The sequence below is a fragment of the Cyanistes caeruleus genome, chromosome 24 (assembly GCF_971803275.1).
Source record: "Cyanistes caeruleus chromosome 24, bCyaCae1.hap1.1, whole genome shotgun sequence".
Taxonomy (NCBI): domain Eukaryota; kingdom Metazoa; phylum Chordata; class Aves; order Passeriformes; family Paridae; genus Cyanistes; species Cyanistes caeruleus.
This window is the reverse complement of record NC_141724.1, coordinates 1,841,067-1,862,752: the sequence shown is the minus strand read 5'-3', so window position 1 is coordinate 1,862,752 and position 21,686 is coordinate 1,841,067. Positions and strand designations below refer to the sequence as shown.

At 61.3% G+C, this 21,686-nt stretch overlaps 1 protein-coding gene across 1 annotated transcript; it reads left to right on the top strand.

Moving 5' to 3' along the window:
* NUAK2 (NUAK family kinase 2) lies at positions 1-12,028 on the top strand. The gene is made up of 7 exons (XM_086861987.1): positions 1-250; positions 5,134-5,254; positions 6,895-7,046; positions 8,674-8,739; positions 9,574-9,693; positions 9,898-10,030; positions 10,107-12,028. The coding sequence occupies exons 1-7, from the start codon at positions 32-34 to the stop codon at positions 11,189-11,191; spliced, it is 1,896 nt and encodes a 631-aa protein (XP_086718113.1). The 5' UTR covers positions 1-31; the 3' UTR covers positions 11,192-12,028.
* Positions 12,029-21,686: the final 9,658 nt, after the last annotated feature.

Genomic DNA, 21,686 nt, shown 5'->3' with positions numbered 1-21,686 from the left:
GGGCGGCGGCGGAGCCGGAGCCGGGATCGGGATGGAGCGGGCGGCAGGGCCCGGAACCGGCACCGGTTCGGCGCTGGCCGCCTCGCTGGCCGAGGGGCTGATCAAATCGCCGCGGCCGCTGATGAAGAAGCAGGCGGTGAAGCGACACCACCACAAGCACAACCTCAAGCACCGCTACGAGTTCCTGGAAACGCTGGGCAAAGGCACCTACGGGAAGGTGAAGAAAGCCCGGGAGCGCTCCGGGAAGCTGGTAAGGATCCCCATGGAAGGACACGGTCACCGTGCGGGGTCTCCGAGCATCCTCCTGTCCCCGGTGCGTCCGTCCCCGCTGCATCCCCCCGGTGCGGCGTGTCCCTCCCCGTCCCCGCTGCATCGCCGCCGTCTTTCGGCTGTCCCTAAGCCGCCTCCGCTTCCCGCAGCCCGGTCCCGGTGCTTCCCCCTCCGGTGCTCCCCCTTCCAAGCCGTGCCCGGCGCATCCTCACGGACCCCCGAGCACCCCCGCTCCGAGCATCTCGTTCCCGGTGGCTCCCCCCGGGCCGGCTCCCGGTGCCTCCCCCCGGGCCGGCTCCCGGTGCCTCCCCCCGGCCCGATCCCGGTGCCTCCCCCGGTTCTCCGCAGCCCTGGCCGGGCCCCGCTCCCCCCGCAGCGTGCGGGAGGCTGCGGCTCTGCCCGCTCCGGGCTCAGCGGGGCCGGGGGCAGCCCGGGGGGATCTCGCCCCCTCCTCCCGGGGGGCCGCAGCTCCTCTCGCCCACTTGACCGCGGCGGCGCTTCCTGCGGGAAGGAGCGGGCAGGGACGCGGCCGCCAAAGCAAACACCGCACTTGAGTCTGAAGGGTTTTTCCCTTCCTCTCACCCTGGTTTTCACACGGTGTGGGGCACCCAGGGCGCAGCCGAGCTTTCCAAAATCCTGACTCACCCCAGCCCGCGGGGGAAAGTGGCTCTGGCTCAGCCCAGCCCGGCTCTGCTCAGGGAAAAGGAGATTGAACCCCCCCGTGTTGCTCTGTCCTGTGGGAATCTGCAAGGATTCAACCTTAGACGTGAATTCCCAGCCTCGAGGGGTGGCAGGGACCCAGAAGTCCCCTCTGAGCCCGGCCTGAGCAGGGTTTGACCCGCGAGTGGCAGGACTGGCCCTGCCAGGGGCTGAGCAGGGCGTGGGATCCGCGACACCCACGGGGACAGCCCGGGGGGACAAGCCGCGGATCCGCGAGGTTCCCTCGTGTCACCTCGCTGAAATCACATCCCAGGGCAGCTCTGCCCTTGCCCCCAGCCCGTCCGAGCCGCTGCTTTGCTGCACGATCAGGGCCTGGCCATGCAGCTCCCACCCCCAGAACTGCGAGGATTCCTCCCCTCGGCACGGGAGAGAAAATTCCCCTTTCCCTGCCCGCACCTGCAGCTCCGAAATCTCAATTTTCTACCCCAAAACTCTGTGGAATCCCCTCAAGACGGGCTCGGGCACCGCTTTATTTTCATGCAAATTCAACCCACGGAGCCCTCAATGGACGCGGCAGAAAATCAAAGGCTCTGCTCAGCAGCACCTCCCCGGGAACAGGAGACTCAAACCCACAAATCTCTCCTCTTCCCACAAATTCTTTCTGGGAGCCCTCAGCTTTTCCGGGGCTGTTTAATCCGGACCTTTATCCCCAGCTCGGCTCTTGTTTGCTCCTTCCCTAAGTGGTTTTCACTTCCCAAAGCCACCGGCCACCCCTCGTGGGGATCCCACGGCACCGGCTCGGGCTGAAAAGCTGGAGCTGCTCCATCCACAGGGATTTTTGCCTCTGGCGAATCGGGAATTGCCTCTGACAGAGGCGCTGAGGTGTTGAACCATCTCGTTTTACCGCCCGGATTTCTGGTTCCTCTCTGAATTTTAAAATACCTGCAGTCAGAGCAGGCCGATTCGCTTGGAAGGTGACAGGAAATTCCAGGCTCCCGCAGTTGGTTTGGGACTTCCATGAATTATTTGTCTGGGAAAAAAAATCCCTTTTTTAAATTTTTTTTTCTTATTAGAAATTCTACTATTAATTTATTATAAATATTATTATTAATTATAAATTATTTCTTTATCTGAAGTGATGCTCCTGCTGAGTGCTTTTCCAAATCCACACAAAAATCCCTGCAATATCAGGTGGGGAGGGAGCTGATGGATATTTTCCCCTTTGTTATTCCCCCCTTCCCTTTCTCTTCATTTTTCCCCCCTTACCTTTCTCTTCCCCCCCCCCCCCCCCCCCCCCCCTTCCTTTTCTGGTATTTCCCCCCTTCCTTTTCTGTTTTTTTTAACCTTCCTTTTCTGGTTTTTTTTTTCCCTTCCTTTTCTGTTTTTTTCCCCTTCTTTTTCTGTTTTTTTTCCCCTTCCTTTTCTGGTTTTTTTCCCCTTTCCTTTTCTGTGTTTTTCCTCGCTTCCCTTTCTCTTTTTCCCCCCTTCCCTTTCTCTTTTTCCCCCCTTCCCTTTCTCTTTTTCCCCCCTTCCCTTTCTCTTTTTCCCCCTTCCCTTTCATTTTTCCCCCCTTTCCCTTTCATTTTTCCCCCCTTCCCCTTTCTATTTTCCCCCCTTTCCCTTTCCATTTTTCCCCCTTTCCCTTTTTATTCCCCCCTTTTTTCCCCACCTGTTTTCAGGGCAGCCTCAGGCCTCCTCCTTTTCCTCCCATCCTGGATTTTTTCCCAGCCTGGCTCCGTCTCCCTGGCCCGCAGCCAAGGGGGAGCTCCCATGGGATTCTCCTCGGTGTCACCGACGCGATTTGGGGCCCGAGTTCTGCCGCGAGAAAGCAGCACCTGGAATATTCCAGAACCTCTTTTTATTATTATTATTATTATTATTATTATTATTATTATTATTATTATTATTATTATTATTATTATTATTATTATTATTATTATTCCTGCTCTGCTCCTGGGTGGATTTAAATCCACATTTCACGGAGCACCGAGTCCGGAGCAGCTTCTGAAGCGCTGCCTGGGGTTGTAGCTTCATACATCTTTCAGCAGCTGCTGAAAATACCGGTTCTACCCCCAAAAAAATTGTAATTAAAAGCCTTTTTTTTTGACTTGGAAAGCACTCCCGAGCTCTCTGGGATTCCTGGAGGGATTTCCTGGATGTTTCACTGCAGGGGATTCTCCTGGTGGGGATGTGGCACTGCCTGTCCCCAGCTCCAGGGTGGCTTTTCCCATCTCCTCTGCTCCCATCCCTCTTGGGTAGGGAAAGTTCGGGCACAAAGCTCCTCTTGGCACCCCTGGATGGCTCCACCTGCCTGGAGGTCACTAATTTTGGGATCACCGTGAGGATCCAGCGCTGCTGGATACAGCCAGGGGCATCTCCTGGAGCTGCCTCGTCTTTTTATGGATTGTGGCTCACAATTTTGGGGGTGTGAACCTCGGGGGAAGCACAAAAAAGCTCAAAAACGCTCCGAATTTTTGGCCCCAAAATGCTGAGGCTTTGCAGGGGGCAGGGATGGAGGGAAGGCAGCAGGAATTTGGGAGGCTGGCTTGGCTGCAGGAGGCTCAGGTAACCGTGGCAGCAGCAAAAAGAAATCGTTTAAAATTTAACCTGTTAAACAAAGGTCAGGAGAAAGAAAAGCTGGCTGGGTTTCCCAGAAGTGTGAAACACTTTCAGTATTGCTTTCTCCAGAAACTTGGGTTATTGAACATCCCCTGGCCAGAGTCCGTTCGCTCCCACAGCTGCTGGATCCTCCAGGAGCAATTCCCACCCTGGCTGGTGCTGCCTGAGGTGGTTCTGTGCCATGAGAAATGGGGTTTGGGGCAAGAAAAATGGGGTTTGGGGCAAGAAAAATGGGGTTTGGGGCAAGAAAAATGGGGTTTGGGGCAAGAAAAATGGGGTTTGGGGCCAGAAAGATGGGGTTGAGGGCCATAAAGATGGGGTTTGGGGCCGCAGAAATGGCATTTGGGGCCACAAAAGATGGGGTTTGGGGCCACTAGGATGGGGTTTGGGGCCACTAGGATGGGGTTTGGGGCCACAAGGATGGGATTTGGGGCCACAAAAATGGGATTTGGGGCCACAAAAATGGGGTTTGGAGCTACAAAAATCGAGTTTGGGGCCAGAAGAGTGGGGTTTGGGGCTACAAAAATTGAGTTTGGGGCTACAAAAATGGGGTTTGGAGCTACAAAATGGGGTTTGGGGCCACAAAGATGCGGTTTGGGGCCACAAAGGGACTTCAGGTGCCCACCTGAGCCCCTTTGCAGAGGCTGAGATCTCGCCGTTTCGGCTGCCTCAGACCTGGCTTGGCAAAACTTTGCTGCCTGTTGGGCTGGGCTTTGTTGAGCGAGGCTTTGGGAAATTCCGAGGCCACGGGGCCCGGCATCCCTCGCAGCCCTCGGCAGCTCCGCCGGGGGTCCCTGGCCCCTCTCCCTCTCCCCCCGTTGCTGGGAGACTCCTGCGAGGGTCTCTTGAGGGGATTAAAACTGTTCCGCATTCTTGTCTGGGAGGGGAAAAGGAGGAGAAAAAAAAATAAATAATAAAAATAAAAGATTCTGCTGGATTCAGTTGTAAATTCAGCCCTGGGAGCGCATTGTGTGCCCGCAGCCCCTTTGAAAGGGGATTAGAAGGAGTCTATTCTTACTCCTCTTTCTCCTCCCTTTTCAGTCTCCTTGTAGAGGAAAACTTGAAATTCCCAAAAGGAAAGCCTGGAAAACTCCGGGTGTCTCACTCAGGGATCTGCTTTTCCATCCAAACTTTCTCTTGCTCCTAGTTATTTCTTTCTCTTGCTCTTTATTTAGAAATAAAGTGTTTTGGAGGTAATCAGCCCCCGAGATTTGGGGTTTTATTTCCCTTTTCCTGACCCCAGAATGCTGCTGCTGTTGTTGTGTGGCATTCCTGTGGCTGGACACGATCCCTGCAGAGCCCAGAAATCGGGAGCAGGGCTGTGCCACCTGGGGGGAGCCTCGGGGACCCCAAAAACGAGGAGATGTCACAGGTTTCCCTCGGGGGGAGCGTCTCCCTCGCGTGCAGCAGCAGCACTTGGGGAGGAATAAACCCCAAATCGATCAAATCCGCTTTTCTGGGAGCTGTTTCCATGGAGCTGCTCGGCTCGCGGGGGTCTCGTTTGTGAATCCCTTCCCGAAAGAGGGGAGGAGGGAGGAATTTCTTCCTTTGGGAATTCACGGTCCCCTCTGTGCTCACCCACAGGTGGCCATCAAATCCATCCGCAAGGACAAAATCAAGGATGAGCAGGACCTTGTCCACATCCGGAGGGAGATTGAGATCATGTCCTCCCTCAACCACCCGCACATCATCGCTGTGCACGAAGGTGAGGCCTCCTTTCCCTTCCCTTTTCCAGCTGCATCCACCATGGGAGCCTTTGGAATGGGCTCTGGGGGGCTCTTGGGGTGGGTTTGACCCGGTCCTCTCCTCCCTTCCAGGACCTGGCTCCGGGTCCTGGTCACTCACAGGGAATGCAGATCCTGGGCTGTGTTTTCCCTGCCTTTCCTGTCCCTTCCCTTCCCTCCCAGACGGGATTCCAGCTCCAAGCGTGGATTTTGTGGAAGCCTCGGTGGGGCTGTGGAGGGAGGCTGAGCTGTGCCGGGGAGCAGGGGCTGAGTGTGACGCTCAGCCCGGGGAATTTGGGATCTCTGTGGATCCGCTCTGAGCCCGAGGCGGGATTTAATCTCAGTCCTGGAGTCCTCCTCATTCCCTCCCCCGGGGCACTGGAAAACCACTTTGGAAAAGCAAACCACAGCGCGCTGGGAGAGTTCCTGGTGCTGCCGGGCTTGGTTTTATGGCCAGGGCTGGGCTTCGCTGCCGGGGGGTTGGGATAACCCAGGAGAAATTTCTCCAGCTCCAAGCAGAACCAGACTCAGCCCAAATCCGCAGGCGGCTCAGGCTCAGCGGCCACCGGGTCCTGGAGGCTGCCGTGCCCCTCCTCGGGCTGGCTCTGCCGCTGCTCCCGGCGCTTGGGAGGGATCCGGAGCGCTTTTGTGCTCCAAACAAAGGCGAGCGGGCTGGCAGCTCCTCCGCGCTGTTTGCGAGGGCTGACTCACAGCGGCCGCTGGAATTCACAAATACCGAGTGCAAACAGGAAGAAAACGCTCCGGCTCTTGGCTCCAGCCAGGGACTTTTTTGGGAGCAATGGGGACAGGCAGGAAGGTCCCCAGCGCTGTCACCTTCCCCTTGGCGGGGGTTCCAGCAAGGAGCCGCGTGCCTGGGTCACCTCGGTGGTGGCAGAGCCGGTGGTGGCAGAGCCCCGGTGGTGGCAGAGCCCCGGTGGTGGCAGAGCTGGTGGTGGCACAGCCTCAATGGTGGCACAGCCCTGGTGGTGGCACAGCCCTGGTGGTGGCAGAGCTGGTGGTGGTACAGCCTCAATGATGGCAGAGCCCCGGTGGTGGCACAGCCTCAGTGGTGGCACAGCCTCAAGGGTGGCACTTTGGAGGTGGCACAGCCTCAGTGGTGGCAGAGCCCCGGTGGTGGCAGAGCCCCAGTGGTGGCACAGCCTCAGTTGTGGCAGAGCCCCGGTGGTGGCAGAGCCCCAGTGGTGGCACAGCCTCCGTGGTGGCACAGCCCCAGTGATGGCAGAACTGGTGGTGGCACAGCTCTGGTGACAGTACAGCCCCAGTGGTGGCAGAGACGGTGGTGGCACAGCCTCAGTGGTGGCACCACTGGTGGTGACACAACCCCGGTGGTGTCATAGCCCTCGATGGTGGCAGAGCCCTGGTGGTGGCACAGCCCCGGTGGTGGCACAGCTGGAGGCCAGCAGCCCTGGTGGCACTTTGCGGGGCGGGTTGGTGACACCTCTGGGGACCCTCCTGCCCTGCAGGTCCCTGCTTAGCCCAGGAGTGACACCGGAATTGGGACGGGCAGGTTCGGGTCAATCGAGGCTCATTAACAGGAACATCCTAACGAGAATTCCCGCAATTCCGAGGATCCCTTTTAACCCTTTCCGGTGCCCCGCAGTGTTCGAGAACAGCGCCAAGATCGTCATCGTGATGGAATACGCCAGCAAGGGCGACCTGTACGAGTACATCAGCGAGCGGCAGCGGCTCTCGGAGCAGGAGGCGCGACACTTCTTCCGCCAGGTCGTGTCCGCCGTCTACTACTGCCACAAGGTGAGCTGGCACCGAGCTGCCCGGGGGCTTCCCGGTCATTTCCCGGCTGGAGAGGGCCTGGATGGGCTCCAGGGTGCTCCTCATGATGATTTCTCGGCTGGAGAGGGGCTGGATGGGCTCCGGGGTGCTCCTTCCAGTGATTTCCTGGCTGGATGAGCTCTGGGGTGTTCCTTCCAGTGATTTCCTGGCTGGATGGCCTCTGGGGTGCTCCTTCCAGTGATTTTCTAGCTGGATGAGCTCCAGGGTGCTCTTCCCGGTGATTTCCCAGCTGGAGAGGGCCTGGATGGGCTCCAGGGTGCTCCTCACGATGACTTCTCGGCTGGAGAGGTGCTGGATGGGCTCCGGGGTGCTCATTCCAGTGATTTCCTGGCTGGATGGGCTCTGGGGTGCTCTTCCCGGTGATTTCCTGGCTGGATGGGCTCCGGGGTGCTCCTTCCAGTGATTTTCTAGCTGGATGAGCTCCGGGGTGCTCTTCCCGGTGATTTCCCAGCTGGAGAGAGGCTGGATGGGCTCTGGGTGCTCCTCCTGATGATTTCCCGGCTGGATGGGCTCCGGGGTGCTCCTCCTGATGATTTCCCGGCTGGATAGGCTCCGGGGTGCTCCTCCTGATGATTTCCCGTCTCGATGGGCTCCGGGGTGCTCTGCCCTGCAGCGGGATGGTTTGGGAGCGATGCAGCCCCACGCAAAGTGAGGGGAGCTCGTGGCTCTCCGCCTTTCCCAGCAGAAGGAATTTGGGTTTTTTTGATCCTGCCTTTGGTCTGAAGGGTGTGGCAGTGCCCCGACAGCTTTTGGGAGGTCCTGGCCTCGGTTGCTGCCGTGTGGGGGTGACTAACCCGGCCTGGGAGTTGCCACCTCCCCTCCCACCCGGCCAGACGGAGACGCCCAGGGCTGCCCGCGGGGCTGGAAGCCAAGCCCTGGGTCACCTGTCCTGTTCCTGACGGGAATGTGGAGCTGCAGGACCTTCCCCGGGGCTCTGGGATGTCCTGCAGGACCTTCCCCGGGGCTCTGGGATGTCCTGCAGGACCTTCCCCGGGGCTCTGGGATGTCCTGCAGGACCTTCCCCGGGGTCTGGGATGTCCTGCAGGACCTTCCCCGGGGTCTGGGATGTCCTGCAGGACCTTCCCCGGGGCTGTGGGATGATTCCCTGGCAGGACCCTGCAGCCCGGGGGTCTCCCTGCAGCCCGGGGGTCTCCCTGGCAGGACCCTGCAGCCCGGGGGTCTCGCTGCAGCCCGGGGGTCTCGCTGCAGCCCGGGGGTCTCCCTGCAGGAGTCTCCCAGGCTGTGCCACAGCCCTCGCTGGGATCGGGGGGTGGCAGAGCAGCTCCTGACCCCACAGCAGACCCGGGGCTCGCTGAGCTGGGCACGGCAGGCCCTGGCCGAGCAGCAGCCGTGCCCTGCCGGGGCTGGCACCACGAGCTGCCGTGCCTGGGGACAATGGAAGTGCCCAGGGTGGCACCTGCTGCGGGCACCTCCCTGCTCCCGGTGCCACCCGGGCAGGGCCACCCATCCCCGGGGCCACACCCGTGTGGCTCCTCTGCTGTGCCCGTGCCCGGCAGTGACCTCCGGGAGCGCCGGGCTCTTCCCCTCCCTCTAAACCTCCACGAATTCACCCTGGCTCTTCCCGCAGAACGGGATCGTCCACCGGGACCTGAAGCTGGAGAACATCCTGCTGGATGCCAACGGGAACATCAAGGTGAGGGGCTGGCACGGCCTGGGGCGTCACCCGGGGGAGCTGCCCAGCCTGGAGGGACAGGGGGTGACACCTCAGTCCCCCCAGGGCTTCCCAGAGCTCTGGCAGCACCTGGAACGCTGTTTGCCCAGGAAAAGCTGGCAGCATCTGGCAGATCTGGTAGAGCCATAACTGATAGCAGCCTGCTGATAAGGGGGCAAAGTCTGAGCACCCAGATCAAGGCTGGCCCGACGAGAAGGGCTCTTTTCCTGGTTCCTGTGTGTGCCAGCCAGGAAACCCCAGCTCCCCCGCGGGCCCTGAGCGATGCTTTCCGCCAGGGCACGGCCTGGCCGCAGCCGGGGATCCCCCGAGGATGGGTTTATCTCCGCCGGGGATCATTTTGCAATGGGGAGCTCGGGGGCAGCCACGGAAGCTCCTGCTGGGAGCGAGGTGACGCTGTAATGAGGATAATGAGCACCCGTGGCAGGTGGAGCTGACAGGGACCGCTGCAGCCTGGGGTGGCTGGGAATGAGCTGGAGGAAAGCCTGGAAGTCCTTCCGACCTCACCTTTCCACTCCGCTCCCGCCTCCAGGGAGCTGCTGCTGTGCCGGGCATGAGGTTTTTGGGAGGCAGAGAGCAGCAGGAGTGACCTCGGGGGTGGAAAACCAGGCTGGGGGTGACCCCTGAGGGGACTCAGAACCAAGGGCAGCCCTGGTTTGGACCAGGTTCATCCCTGGAGAGCTCCAGGAGAGCTTTCAGCCTTGGGAAACGGGAACTTTGGGAAAGGGGACTTGGAGAAAGGGGACTCTGGGGAAAGGGGACTCTGCCGCTGGATGACAGCTGTGTTTGCCCCCCCAGATTGCAGATTTCGGGCTGTCCAACGTTTTCCAGCAGGACAAGCTCCTGCAGACCTACTGCGGCAGCCCCCTTTACGCGTCCCCCGAGATCATCAACGGGCGGCCCTACAAGGGCCCCGAGGTGGGTTGTGCCTCCCTCCGGGCTGTGGGAACCGCTCTGGGCATTTCCCAGCCTATTTTGGGGTGACAGAACCCCTGAGCCCGGGCACTGCAGGGCTGCTGGCAGTGCTGGGGTCCTGCCCCACGCTCTGTCCCTTCCCTGTGTCCCCATCCTGGTGGGGTGGGGTCCTGCTGTCCCCTGCAGGCTCCTGTGTCCCTTTCACAGGTGGACAGCTGGTCCCTGGGTGTCCTCCTCTACATCCTGGTCCACGGCACGATGCCCTTCGACGGCCACGACTACAAGACTCTGGTCAAGCAGATCACGAGCGGGGACTACCGGGAGCCCACGAAGCTCTCAGGTAGGGACAGCCCCGTCCCCGCCCCCGTGTCCCCCTCCCCGCGTCCCCTCCCGTGCCTGACCCGTCCCTCCCGCAGACGCCTGCGGGCTGATCCGCTGGATGCTGATGGTGAACCCCGAGCGCCGGGCCACCATCGAGGACATCGCCACGCACTGGTGGGTCAACTGGGGCTACAAAATGCCGCTGGGCGAGCAGGAGCTGCTGCGGGAGAGCGAATCGCCGCTGGCCACGGTGGCCGAGTGGCTGCGCCGCTCCTCCCGGCCCCTGCTGGAGAACGGCTCCAAGGTGCGCTGCTTCCTGAAGCAGCACATCCCCGGCGTGGCCCTGGAGCGGCAGCGCTCCCTCAAGAAGTCCAAGAAGGAGAACGACGTCTCGCACGCGCTGCAGGAGGTGCCCGCCGGCCCCGAGAACCCCTCCAAGTCCATCCTCAAGCGGCCCAAGGGCATCCTGAAGAAGAGGAGCTCCTGCGAGCAGAAGGTGCCCAGCCCCTGCCCGCCGCCGGGGGAGGATGAGGAGGGGGTCCCCGCGGGCTTCTCCAGGATCCTGCCCTCGGGAACAGCGGGAGCGGCGCCCGCGGCCGTGCCCAAGAAGGGAATCCTGAAGAAGCCCTCGGCCAGGGAATCGGGGTATTACTCGTCCCTGGAATGCTCCGAGTCCGGGGACGTGCTGGACGCGGGGAGCTTGGACCTGGACGGGAGCGTGTTCGCCGAGCCGCCCTCCCCGCCCCGCCAGGGCCTCCCCGCCCGCAGGAAAGGAATCCTCAAACACAACGGCAAATTCTCCTCGGGGAGCGCCGAGCCGGGGACCCCGCCCGGGAGGGGCTTGGGGGGCTTCAGCGAGGTGTCGCTGCCGCAGGGCCCCCGCGGCCGGCCGGCCAGCGCCGTCAGCGAGGACAGCATCCTGTCCACAGAGTCCTTCGAGCAGCTGGACCTGCCCGCCCGCGGGCCCCCCGGCACCGGGGCCATGCGGGGCTGCGTGTCCGCCGAGAGCCTCCTGCGGCTGGAGGAGGAGGAGGAGCGGGAGGAAGGGCGGCGGGCGCGCCGCTGGACCGTCACCCACTGCCGCAGCCCCTTGGCGGAGAGCAGCGCGTCCCTGGCGGGCGGTGACGGCGGCACCGAGCTCTACCGGAGCGCTCTGGCCGTGGGGGTGAAGCTGAGCTGAGCCCACCTCCCCTCCCCCGGGCTGCTGCGTTTTGGGGAGGGGGCTGAGCCTCCCTCCCTCCCTCCCTTCCCCGGGGCTGCCGGTGCTGCTGATCCACATCCCACGGATTTATTTTATTTGGCAGCCTCGGGGCGGGGCAGCGGCCGGGGGATGCCCCAGGGCCAGGACATTTAATGGACCTTGAATGGACATTTAAAACCCCCAGAGTGACTCCCGAGGAGGGGCTGGGGGGTCCCGGGGGCTCCTCGCTGCCGTCCTCCCCTCTCGAACAGGCTCATCTCATCACGGGGGTGAAAGCAAAGGGTTTTGGGGGGGATTTTTGTTTTCTTTGCACTGTTTTTTTGGCTGCACAAAGTACCGGAGGGGGCGGGTGATATACCTCAAACAAGCTGCAGATGTAGCAGGGTGCTGGCGAGGGCTCAAAGGTGCTGCCCGTGGGCTCTGGGCTTTGGGAGGTGCTGGGGGTGCCCAGGCCACGGCTCTGCCCTCTCCTGAGCGCTGAGAAACTGGATGTGGCCAAAAGGAAATGCTGTGATGCCGACATCTCTCATTGTAACGTGGAAATCAAACAAAAAAAAAAAAAAAGCAAAAAAATAAGGTGCCTTTGGTGAGGCACCGAGTGTTTATTTATTATTGCCTTTGTCCAGGCTGGTGTGGAGGGCAGCAGCACGGGGTGTGCCTGGCTCCACAGAGCCTCCAGGGGTGTTTTTGGGGAGCTGTCCTTGTGTCACACGGCTCCCTTGCACTATTGCCGCGTGTGCTCGCTGCCAGGGGGGTGTTGTGTTCTTCCCACAGCACGGGCTGCAGAAAAACATTAAATTAAAAGCAAACGGTAAAGCCGAGTTGTCACCTTGATTGCTGGGGGTGAGGGAGGTGCCTGGGCCGGGTTGATGTCCCTGTCCCTGTCCTTGTCCCTGTGTTTTTCCTGCTGGGATGGGGCCGTGGCTCAGCCCAGGTGAGGGTGGGCGAGCTCAGCCGGGTCCTGCAGGGTGGAACAGCTCAGTGTGCTCAGCCGCTCCTCAAACTGGGTTTAACTGGTGTCTCCCCAGCGCTCTGTGGTGCTGAACTGGGACTCATCCTTGATGTGGGGGCTCAGCGTCCCCCGAGAGGGAAATCGGGATTTTAAGGCTGGACAAACACAGCCCAAAATTTAGGGGAAGTTGTGATGAGGAGCCCCTTCTCCCCACCCCACTGTGGGCAGCACCCCTGTCCCAGCCCCGCTCCCAAACCCCTCTCACATCCCTGGTGTGGGGGCTCGAGTGGGAAATCGGGATTTTAAGGCAGCTGCTGGACAAACAGCCCAAAATTTAGGGGAAGCAGGACAGTGGTGGATCAGGATTCCTTCTCCCCTCCCCACCACCAGCACCCCCCTGTCCCAGCCCTGCTCCCAAACCCCTCTCACATCCCTGAACCTGAATTTGGGGGATTTCCCCGGGTTTTGGTGGCAGGAGCCGCCTCTCCACCCTTTGCCCTTCTGGCTCGGAAATCCAAGTGTTTGCTCGGTGACCATTCCCGGTTTCCAGCGGGGTTAAGCCGAGCCGTTCCGTGCCGGGACAGGGTGGCAGGGCCATGCCCGGAATGCCACCCCTTGTCCCAGCGGCCGGTGGCAGGGGGGGGTCACCGCGCCCGGCCCCCCCTCCGCGCATTCCCCGCGTGCTTCCCGAGCCTTTGGGAAACTCTGGAGCGCTTAAAGCCGCTCCGAGGGCGCCCGGCTGAGCCTGGGCAAAGTCCCGGTGCTGCCGGGCTGGGATCGGATGGGATCCGTGGGATTGGGATGAGCCGGGCACGGAGCAGAGGCTCCTTCTTGGGTTTGTATCTTGGGATGCCTTGGCCCTGTTTTATCCGGGATTTGCAGGAAAACTTCCCCACGCTCTGGTTTTGAGCCGTGGCAGCTCCGGCTGCCAAAGGACGGCTGGAGAAACCCTCAGGCGCGGCATTCCCGAAGATGTTTTAATGGGAATTCGGGGTGACATAATTCCTTGTGGGAGCACAAGGGTCACACCTGAGCCCAAAATGCCACCCCAGACTCCGCTGGGGACCTGGGTGGCCGCTCCGGAGCTCTGGGTGGCCCCGCTGGGTGTGAGGAGCTTGTCGCGGTGTCGCGGTCAGCTCAGCCCAACCCTGAGCCGTGACATCTGCTCCGAGTCCCTTCCCGACTTCTCCAGGGCCATGGGAAGGATGGGGAATGCCCTTGGATGAGGCAGAGGCAGCCCGAGGACACCCCGGTGTCGCTGGGAGCGGTTCGGTGCCCACCCCCCATCCCAGCGCTCCCGGAATTCCCTCGCCAGCCCCTGGAAACGCTCCTTTCATCCCAGCCTCGATTTCCGCTGCCTCCGAGCCCCCCTTTCAGCCCCCCACCATTATTCGCTTTTATCCATGCGGCCCTTTCATCCCGGGGATTGGCAATTCCCCCAGCCCTGCCCGGCTGGAAATGACCTCAGCCGCCTTTTGCTGAGAAAATGTCATTTTTTGGGGGTGACTTTAGCCCCAAGCAGGTCCCGGGAGGGTTTCCCGACAGAGCCCGGGGACCCTGAGTCACCCCCGGCTCCTGCCCGGGCTGTGCCGGGAATCCCGGATCCACCGAGCCCGGATCGGGGCCATCATTTGGGATCACCATTTGGGATCATCATTTGGGATCATCATTTGGGATCACCATTCGGGATCATCATTTGGGATCATTATTCAGGACCACCATTTGGGATCATCATTTGTGATCATTAATCAGGATCATTATTTGGGATCATCATTTGGGATCATTTGGGATCATCATTTGGGATCACCATTTGGGATCATTATTTGGGATCATTAATCAGGATCATCATTTGGGATCATTAATCAGGATCATCATTTGGGATCACCATTTGGGATCATCATTTGGGATCATTAATCAGGATCATCATTTGGGATCATTATTCAGGATCACCATTTGGGAATCACCATTTGGGATCATCATTTGGGATCACCATTTGGGATCACCATTTGGGATCATTAATCAGGATCACCATTTGGGATCACCATTTGGGATCACCATTTGGGATGGGGAGCGCTGTGGGAGGAGCAGGCTCGGGGGGACACGGGGGTGACCCTGGGGACAGCCAGTGGCCAAAGCCACCTCCGCTGCCGGGAATGCGGGGATGGGACTGGATCCCACCGGGAATGGGACGGATGAGGGGCCCAGGCAGGTCCAATTAACTGCTGGCTCTTAATGAGAGCAGCTCAGGGATGCCCCTGGAGCTCTGGAACTTGGGTGTCACCTCCCCTCTGTCCTTCTTTGGAACTCTGGGATTGTTCCTTCCTGTCGGAATCTCCCGTTGTCGGTTTTCCCTTTTTTGTGTGTCTGACACATCGTGGGCTCGGAGCCAGGGATATTTCTGAGGCATTTTGTCAGAACTTTGAGCGCCGGAACAATTAACACAACAAAGTCGAGGTGTTCCTTTGCCTCTGATTCTTTCAAAGTGTTTGGTTTTTTTTTCTGCAGGTTTTTTCTGTAGTTTTTTTTGGTAGTGTTTTTTTTGTTGTTTTTCTTTTGTAGTTTTCTTTTGGTATTTTTTCTTTTAAAAGTGCCTCCACAACCTCCTGTTTGATTGCTGGATTTCTTTGAAGATCTGAAGGAGAGAAATCCCCACATGAAAGTTCTCCCGTCTCCAATGGCAGCCTGGAGCTGCCCCAAAATAAAAAAAGGGGAAGAAAGCGGCTCCCGGAAACTTTGATCCCATTTTTTTTCTGGAGCACAGGGAATGGCTGGGTCACACCTGAGCCAAAAATGAGACCCCAGGCCCCACTGGGGGCCCTGCTGGCCGAGCACTGGTGGCCGCTCTGAAGCTCCTGTGCCCTCCTGGAGCTGTGGTGATGTTTTTTTTTGGGGTGCTGGGTCTCTGCTGGAAGATTTCTCCAAGCAGGACAGCTCTGTCCATCCCATTCCACAAACTCTGGGATGTGGAATGGGACAGAAGGGATCAGATCCAGCGCTGCTGGAGCAAAATTTGTGGCTGTGGGACCATCAGGACGTCTCCTGTTGCTCCCGTGCCTTGCAGGATCGTGCCTGCCATGAGCTGATGGGAACCACAGAATGTAAAATCATGGAATATCCTGAGCTGGAAGGATCCACAAGGATCACGGAGTTCAACTCCTGAGCACAGCCCCTCATCCCGACCCTTCTGCCGCTCCCGGGACACTCCGGGCTTGTAAAATCCCCGAGTTCTCACCCTCGGGCAGGGTCTGGGGTGACTCGGGTCCCCTCCTGTCCCCCCCGCCATGGCTCCGTGCCCCAGGGACCCCCAACCCCGCCACCCGGGGGTGGGCACGGAGCTGCTGCCAGCCCACCCGGGGCGAGCAGGAGGCTCCAGCAGCCTCTGCCCCGCTCCGCTTCTGCCTCCCCGGGGAGGCTCCGCGCCCGTGGCAGCGCTCACCCCGCGCCCCGCACCGGGAGGGAGCGCGGCACCGCCGGCAGCTGCGGGCGAGGCCGATTTTCCCGATTTTCCCAGCGGATCTGGCAGCCTGGGAATGCAAAGCAGCAGCCAGACAGGTTTTTGGAGAGGGCCGGGCCTGGCGGATCCAGAATTCGGGACGCTGGTGCCCAGCCAAGCCCGCCTGGCTGTCCCGACCATGCGGTGAAGCCTCTCCGGGCACCGGAGCGGCCTCGGGAGCGCGGCTGGAAAACCGGGAATGGCTTTTCCCGGATCCCAGCGGGGCTGGGACAGCGCTGCCGAGGCAGGAGCGGGTTTGGATCCCGCTGGGAATTGCCGGGCTGGGCTCGGGCCCGAGCTGCTCCTGCAAGAAGCAGCCGGGGGAAGCGGTTGGGCCGGCTCCGGCGGGGAGGAGCGGGCTGGCAGCCTGGCACCGGGACAGCATCTGGGTGTGCCAGCCCCGGCAGCCTCCCGTGCCTGCTTTGCACGCGTGGGAAGCGCTTGGGAAGGGAGCGGGGCGTTATTCCCATGGAAGTGCGATGCCAGCGGGCATTCCCGGGGCTCGGGGAGGGGCGGGATGCGCAGGGCAGGGCGCTCAGGTGGGCACGGACGCGATCCCTGCTCGCTGGGACAGTGGCAGGAGCCAGGGAAGGGCTGGAGCTGGGCCAGGGAGGGGTAGGTTGGATTTTAGGGAGAGGTTCCTCCCGCACTGAGAGGCTCCGCGGTCGCTGTTCCAAACCTTCCAGAGCTCCAGGAATGTTTGGAAAACGCTCTCAGGGATGCACAGGGCGGGATTTTGGGATTGTTCTGTGCAAGGCTGAGAGCTGGATCAGTGATCCCGGTGGGTTCTTCCAGCTCAGGATATCCCAGGATCTCTCATTTTTATCCTGGTGTCTCCAATACCAGCACCTTAACTCCGCTATTCGCGTTCCTGAGGAGAAGTGGGAAATTTGGGTATTTTAGCTCCTCTCAGGGATGCACAGGGCGGGATTTTGGGATTGTTCTGTGCAGGGCTGAGAGCTGGATCAGTGATCCCAGGATCTCTCCTTTTTTATCTTGGTGTCTCCAATACCAGCACCTTAACTCCGGTATTCGCGTTCCTGAGGAGGAGTGGGAACTTTGGGTGTTTTAGCTCCTCTCAGGGATGCACATCATCCTCTCAGGGATGCACAGGGCGGGATTTTGGCAGCCGCCGTGGTCCCGCGGGTCCCTCCAGCCCTCGGGGAGCCCCGCGATCAATGATCTCTCTAATCTTATCTCTCTGTCTCTCCACCGCTTTCCCTTGTGCGCCCTCCCCTCGCTGCCTCCCCCTCCCCTCGCAGCCAGCCCCGCTTCCCCTCCAGCCTCGGCTTTGATCCCGGGAAGCAGCAATTGATCCTCCTTATCTTTATTGTGGGAGAGACATTCCCGGCACTGCCCTTAATTAAATTTTTCTTCATTTTCCTCCACCGGCCTCTCTCCCCCTCCCCGCCCCGCCACAAGCCCAGGGGAGGATTTGTTTTTAAACAAATGCAATTAAATGATTGCAGCGGCCACGAGCGGGGCACGGCCGGGGCCGCACGGAGCTCAAGGGGGTGCTGGGCACCCTGTGGTGTTGGCACTGGCCACAGTGGCCATGGTGGCACTGGGCACAGTGACATTGGGATAGCCCACGGTGGCACAGGTGATGGCCATGGTGGCACTGGCACATGCCATGGTGGCACTGGCACTTGTTGTGGTGGCACTGGCACTTGTTGTGGTGGCACTGGCACTGGTCACGGTGGCACTGGCACTGACTATGGTGGCACTGGCACTGGTCACAGTAGCAGTGGCACTGGCTATGTGGCACTGGCTGTGGTGGCACTGACTGTAGTGGCACTGGCCACAGGAACATGGGGAGGGTGGCACATGACTACGGTGGCACAGGCACAAATCGTGTTGGCATTGGCACTGGCTGTGGTGGCACTGGCACTGGTCACGGTGGCACTGGCACGGGTGGCACTGGTAAGGATGACACTGGCACTGGCTGTGGTGGCACTGGCACTTGCCAATAGGGACATTTGCACCTGCCATGGTGACATTGGCAGCGCTCACAGTGACATGGGGATAACCCACAGTGGCACCTGCCCTGGTGGCCCTGGCCACGCCAGGTGAGCCGCAGTGCCCGGGCCGTGCCCCTGGCAGCTTTGAGCTTTGCTGCTGGGAAATGTCTCCCGCAGACTCTGACCCGCAGGGCAGGGAGGATTTTTCATGTGGAACAGCCGAAATTCCCCCGGAGACAGCGCAGGAATGCGCGGCATGTTATCCTCGGTACCAGCGCTCCCTTCTTACCGCCTAAGCCCGGCCACGCCGCCGGGGGGAGGGGACAGCGGGGACCGCCGTGTCCCCACTGATGGCTGCCAACATTCCCCCTCCGCAATCCCTTCCTCCTCCTCCTCCTTTTCCTTGGGAAAACTCCCCAGCGCTGCGCCTGGCTCGGCTCTCCCTGACCCCTCTGGGTCCCTGCCGCTCCTGGGCAGGCAGGGACATCCCCGTGGGGACAGCACGGGGACATTCTGGGGGTCCCCCCAGCAGAGCAGAGGGAGGAGAGGACCTCATTTTATCGCAGCTGGAAATTGGGAACACAAATGGGGGGAGATCAACCAGCGCCCGGCTCTGCAGCCATCACCCCGTTGGTCATTGTCACCTCAGCCGGGCTGGCTGCGGTGACACGGGGACAGCGCTGGCCCCGCCCTGCAGGACACGGGCACCCCGGGGCACCCGTGGGATGTGACAAACCAGCCTCAAACTGGGGACAGAGGGACATCCTGCTGCGCCAGCCTCACCCCCACAGCCCTCCGGGGTGTCCCCAATGAGCTGTGTCCCCACCGAGCCATGTCCCCACTGAGCTGTGTCCCCAGTGAGCTGTGTCCCCAACGAGCTATGTCCCCAATGAGCTGTGTCCCCAATGAGCTGTGTCCCCACTGAGCTGTGTCCCCAACGAGCCTTGTCCCCAATGCTCTGTGTCCCCAATGCTCTGTGTCCCCAATGCTCTGTGTCCCCACCCAGCCGTGTCCCCAATGAGCTGTGTCCCCAATGCTCTGTGTCCCCACCGAGCCGTGTCCCCACCGAGCCGTGTCCCCAATGCTCTGTGTCCCCAATGCTCTGTGTCCCCACCCAGCCGTGTCCCCGCTGAGCGCCCCCATCTCCGCATGTCCCACACCCCGCGAGGGGCCCGAGCCGCGGCCCCACGAGGCTCCCGGTGCCCGGTGGCACCAGCCCGGTCCCGCAGGGACATTCCCGGTGCCTCCCGCTTATCCCGCTGCCGGCCGGGAGCGCAGCCGCGGCTCTTACATAAAACTCAATTAGCGGCGGGCAGGGAGGCCTGAATGGAATTAAGGAATTCCTGCCGGGCTGACGTCAAAGCTTCACCTCTCCCGCACAAAGGGGGCCCTTGTGAGCCCCCCTGACCCCGCCGGGACAAGGCGAGTCCTCAGGGAGCCCCGCGCATGCCATGCGGGAACTGTCCCCGGTGCCAGCAGCCATGCCCGAACTGTCCCTAATGCCAGCAGCCGTTCCCGAATTGTCCCCGGTGCCATCCCCGAATTGTCCCCGGTGCCATCCCCGAACTGTCCCCGGTGCCAGCAGGCAGACCCCGAATTGTCCCCAGTGCCATCCCCGAATTGTCCCCGGTGCCATCCCCGAACTGTCCCCGGTGCCAGCAGCTGCTCCCCAAATTGTCCCCGGTGCCAGCAGTTGCTCCCCAAATTGTCGCTGGTGCCAACAGCCGATCCCCGAACTGTCCCCGATGCCAGCAGCTTCTCCCAAATTGTCCCCGGTGCCAGCAGGCAGACCCCGAATTGTCCCCAGTGCCATCCCCGAACTGTCTCCAGCGCCATCCCTGAATTGTCCCCAGTGCCATCCCCGAACTGTCTCCAGCGCCATCCCCGAATTGTCCCCGGTGCCATCCCCGAATTGTCCCCGGTGCCAGCAGGCAGACCCCGAATTGTCCCCGGCGCCATCCCCGAATTGTCCCCGGTGCCATCCCTGAACTGTCCCCGGTGCCATCCCTGAATTGTCCCCGGCGCCATCCCCGAATTGTCCCCGGTGCCAGCAGCCGCAGCCCCGCGCTAGCCGTGGGCCGGTGCCGGTGGCCCCCCCGGGCCAGACGCTCGCCCATGAGAGGGGGGCAGGGCCCGTGCCCGCCTGGGCAGCGGGAGGTGCTGGAGGGACAGGAGGTCACTCCTGGCTGGCACCGCGGGACACGGGGACACGAAGTTCCCGCTGGGATGGGATCGCCCCGGCTGCAGGAGCTCCCCAGAGCTGGGGCCTCCTCCGGCCGCTGCCAGCGAGGTCACGGGGGCCGGGCAGTGCCGGGCCATGATGTGAATGTCCCCGAGTGTCACAGGCGGCGGAGGGGGTGGCAGGGATCACTCGTGGGGGGCTGCTGCCCCCGAACTCCCTCCGCTTCCCAGCGATTGTTGTAATTAACGATAAAAGCACGTCAAAAAGAACAGTTTAAACCACAGAGGGTCAGTTCAGGTGGGATATTGGGAAGGCGGTTTTTAAAGGGAGGGTGGTGAGGCCCCGGGATGGAATTCCCAGAGAAGCTGTGGCTGCCCCAGGGGAGCGTTCAAAGCCAGGTTATGGAGCTGGGAGCAGCGGGAGGTCTCCCTGCCCATGGCAGGGGGTGGCCCTGGATGGGCTTTAAGGTCCCTTCCAACCCAAACCATCCCGTGAAGTCACCATTGCTGCGGGGAGGAAGGGGTTAATGCGCTAATTTGGGGTGCGCGACCCCACCCTGGGCCCCTCTCCTCCCCTGCCCCTGCCCGGCCTTACGGGAAGAGGCTCCGGAGCGGATCCGGGATCTGCGGCGGGGACCGGGGGCCCTCCTGCGGCCGCGGCGCCGCATCCCCTTCCCGGAGCATCCCCTTCCCGGAGCATCCCCTTCCCGGAGCATCCCCTTCCCGGAGAATCCCCTTCCCGGAACCTTCCCGGAGCATCCCCTTCCCGGAGCATCCCCTTCCCGGAGCATCCCCTTCCTTCAGAATCCCCTTCTCGGAGCATCCCCTTCCCGGAGCATCCCCTTCCCGGAGCATCTCCTTCCCGGAGCATCCCCTTCCCGGAGCATCCCCTTCCCTCAGAATCCCCTTCCCTCAGAATCCCCTTCCCGGAACCTTCCCCGAGCATTCCCTTCCCGGAGCATTCCCTTCCCTCCAAATCCCCTTCCCGGAACCTTCCCGGAGCATCCCCTTCCCGGAGCCTTCCCGGAGCATCCCCTTCCCTCCAAATCCCCTTCCCGGAGCATCCCCTTCCCTCAGAATCCCCTTCCCGGAGCATCCCCTTCCCTCAGAATCCCCTTCCCGGAGCCTCCCCTTCCCTCCAAATCCCCTTTCCTGCAGCATTCCCTTCCCCGCACTCCCTCTCCTGGCAGCATTCCGTGCCCAGCCGGACTCTGGGAGCCACCAGGACAGAGGTTTTGTTTCCCCCATCTCCGGGCTCGCAGGGCTGGGGGCTCCCGCAGGGCAGGGAGCCGAGTTCAGGCAATTTCGGGATTTAATCACTCACGGTTTTGCTCCTCTCGTGGTGTCAGAGGCACCTGGCTGGGAAGGGGCAGGGGAGGGAATTCTGCTGGACCTGAGGGCGGGACAGATTCCCCAGCTCTGGGCAAGCCCCCCCATGCCCAGGTGACCATTCCTGACCATTCCCTCTGCAGGGAGCAACGGGAGCCCCCACAAAGCTCTGTCCTGTCCGTACCTGGGCATCTCACCCGGGATCCCTCCTGGACATCTCACCTGGGCATCTCAGCTGTGTATTCCCCCTGGGCATCCCTCCTGGGCATCCCCCTGGGCATCTCACCTGGGCATCCCACCTGTGCATCCCTTCTGGGCATCCCCCTGGGCATCTCACCTGGGCATCCCACCTGTGCATCCCTTCTGGGCATCCCCCTGGGCATCTCACCTGGGCATCTCACCTGTGCATCCCTCCTGGGCATCTCACCTGTGCATCCCACCTGTGTATTCCCCCTGGGCATCTCATCTGTGCATCCCCCCTGTGCATCCCACCTGTGCATCCCTCCTGTGCATCTCACCTGGGCATCCCCCCTTGACACCAAACCTTTCTCACCTCCC

What these genes read in the sequence shown, in the direction of transcription:
- NUAK2 (XM_086861987.1), top strand. Translation starts at nt 32, where the DNA reads ATGGAGCGGGCGGCAGGGCCCGGAACCGGCACCGGTTCGGCGCTGGCC. An exon ending in ATGCCAACGGGAACATCAAG is followed by an intron (nt 8,740 to 9,573) that starts GTGAGGGGCTGG and finishes TTGCCCCCCCAG; the next exon opens with ATTGCAGATTTCGGGCTGTC. An exon ending in GGAGCCCACGAAGCTCTCAG is followed by an intron (nt 10,031 to 10,106) that starts GTAGGGACAGCC and finishes TCCCTCCCGCAG; the next exon opens with ACGCCTGCGGGCTGATCCGC.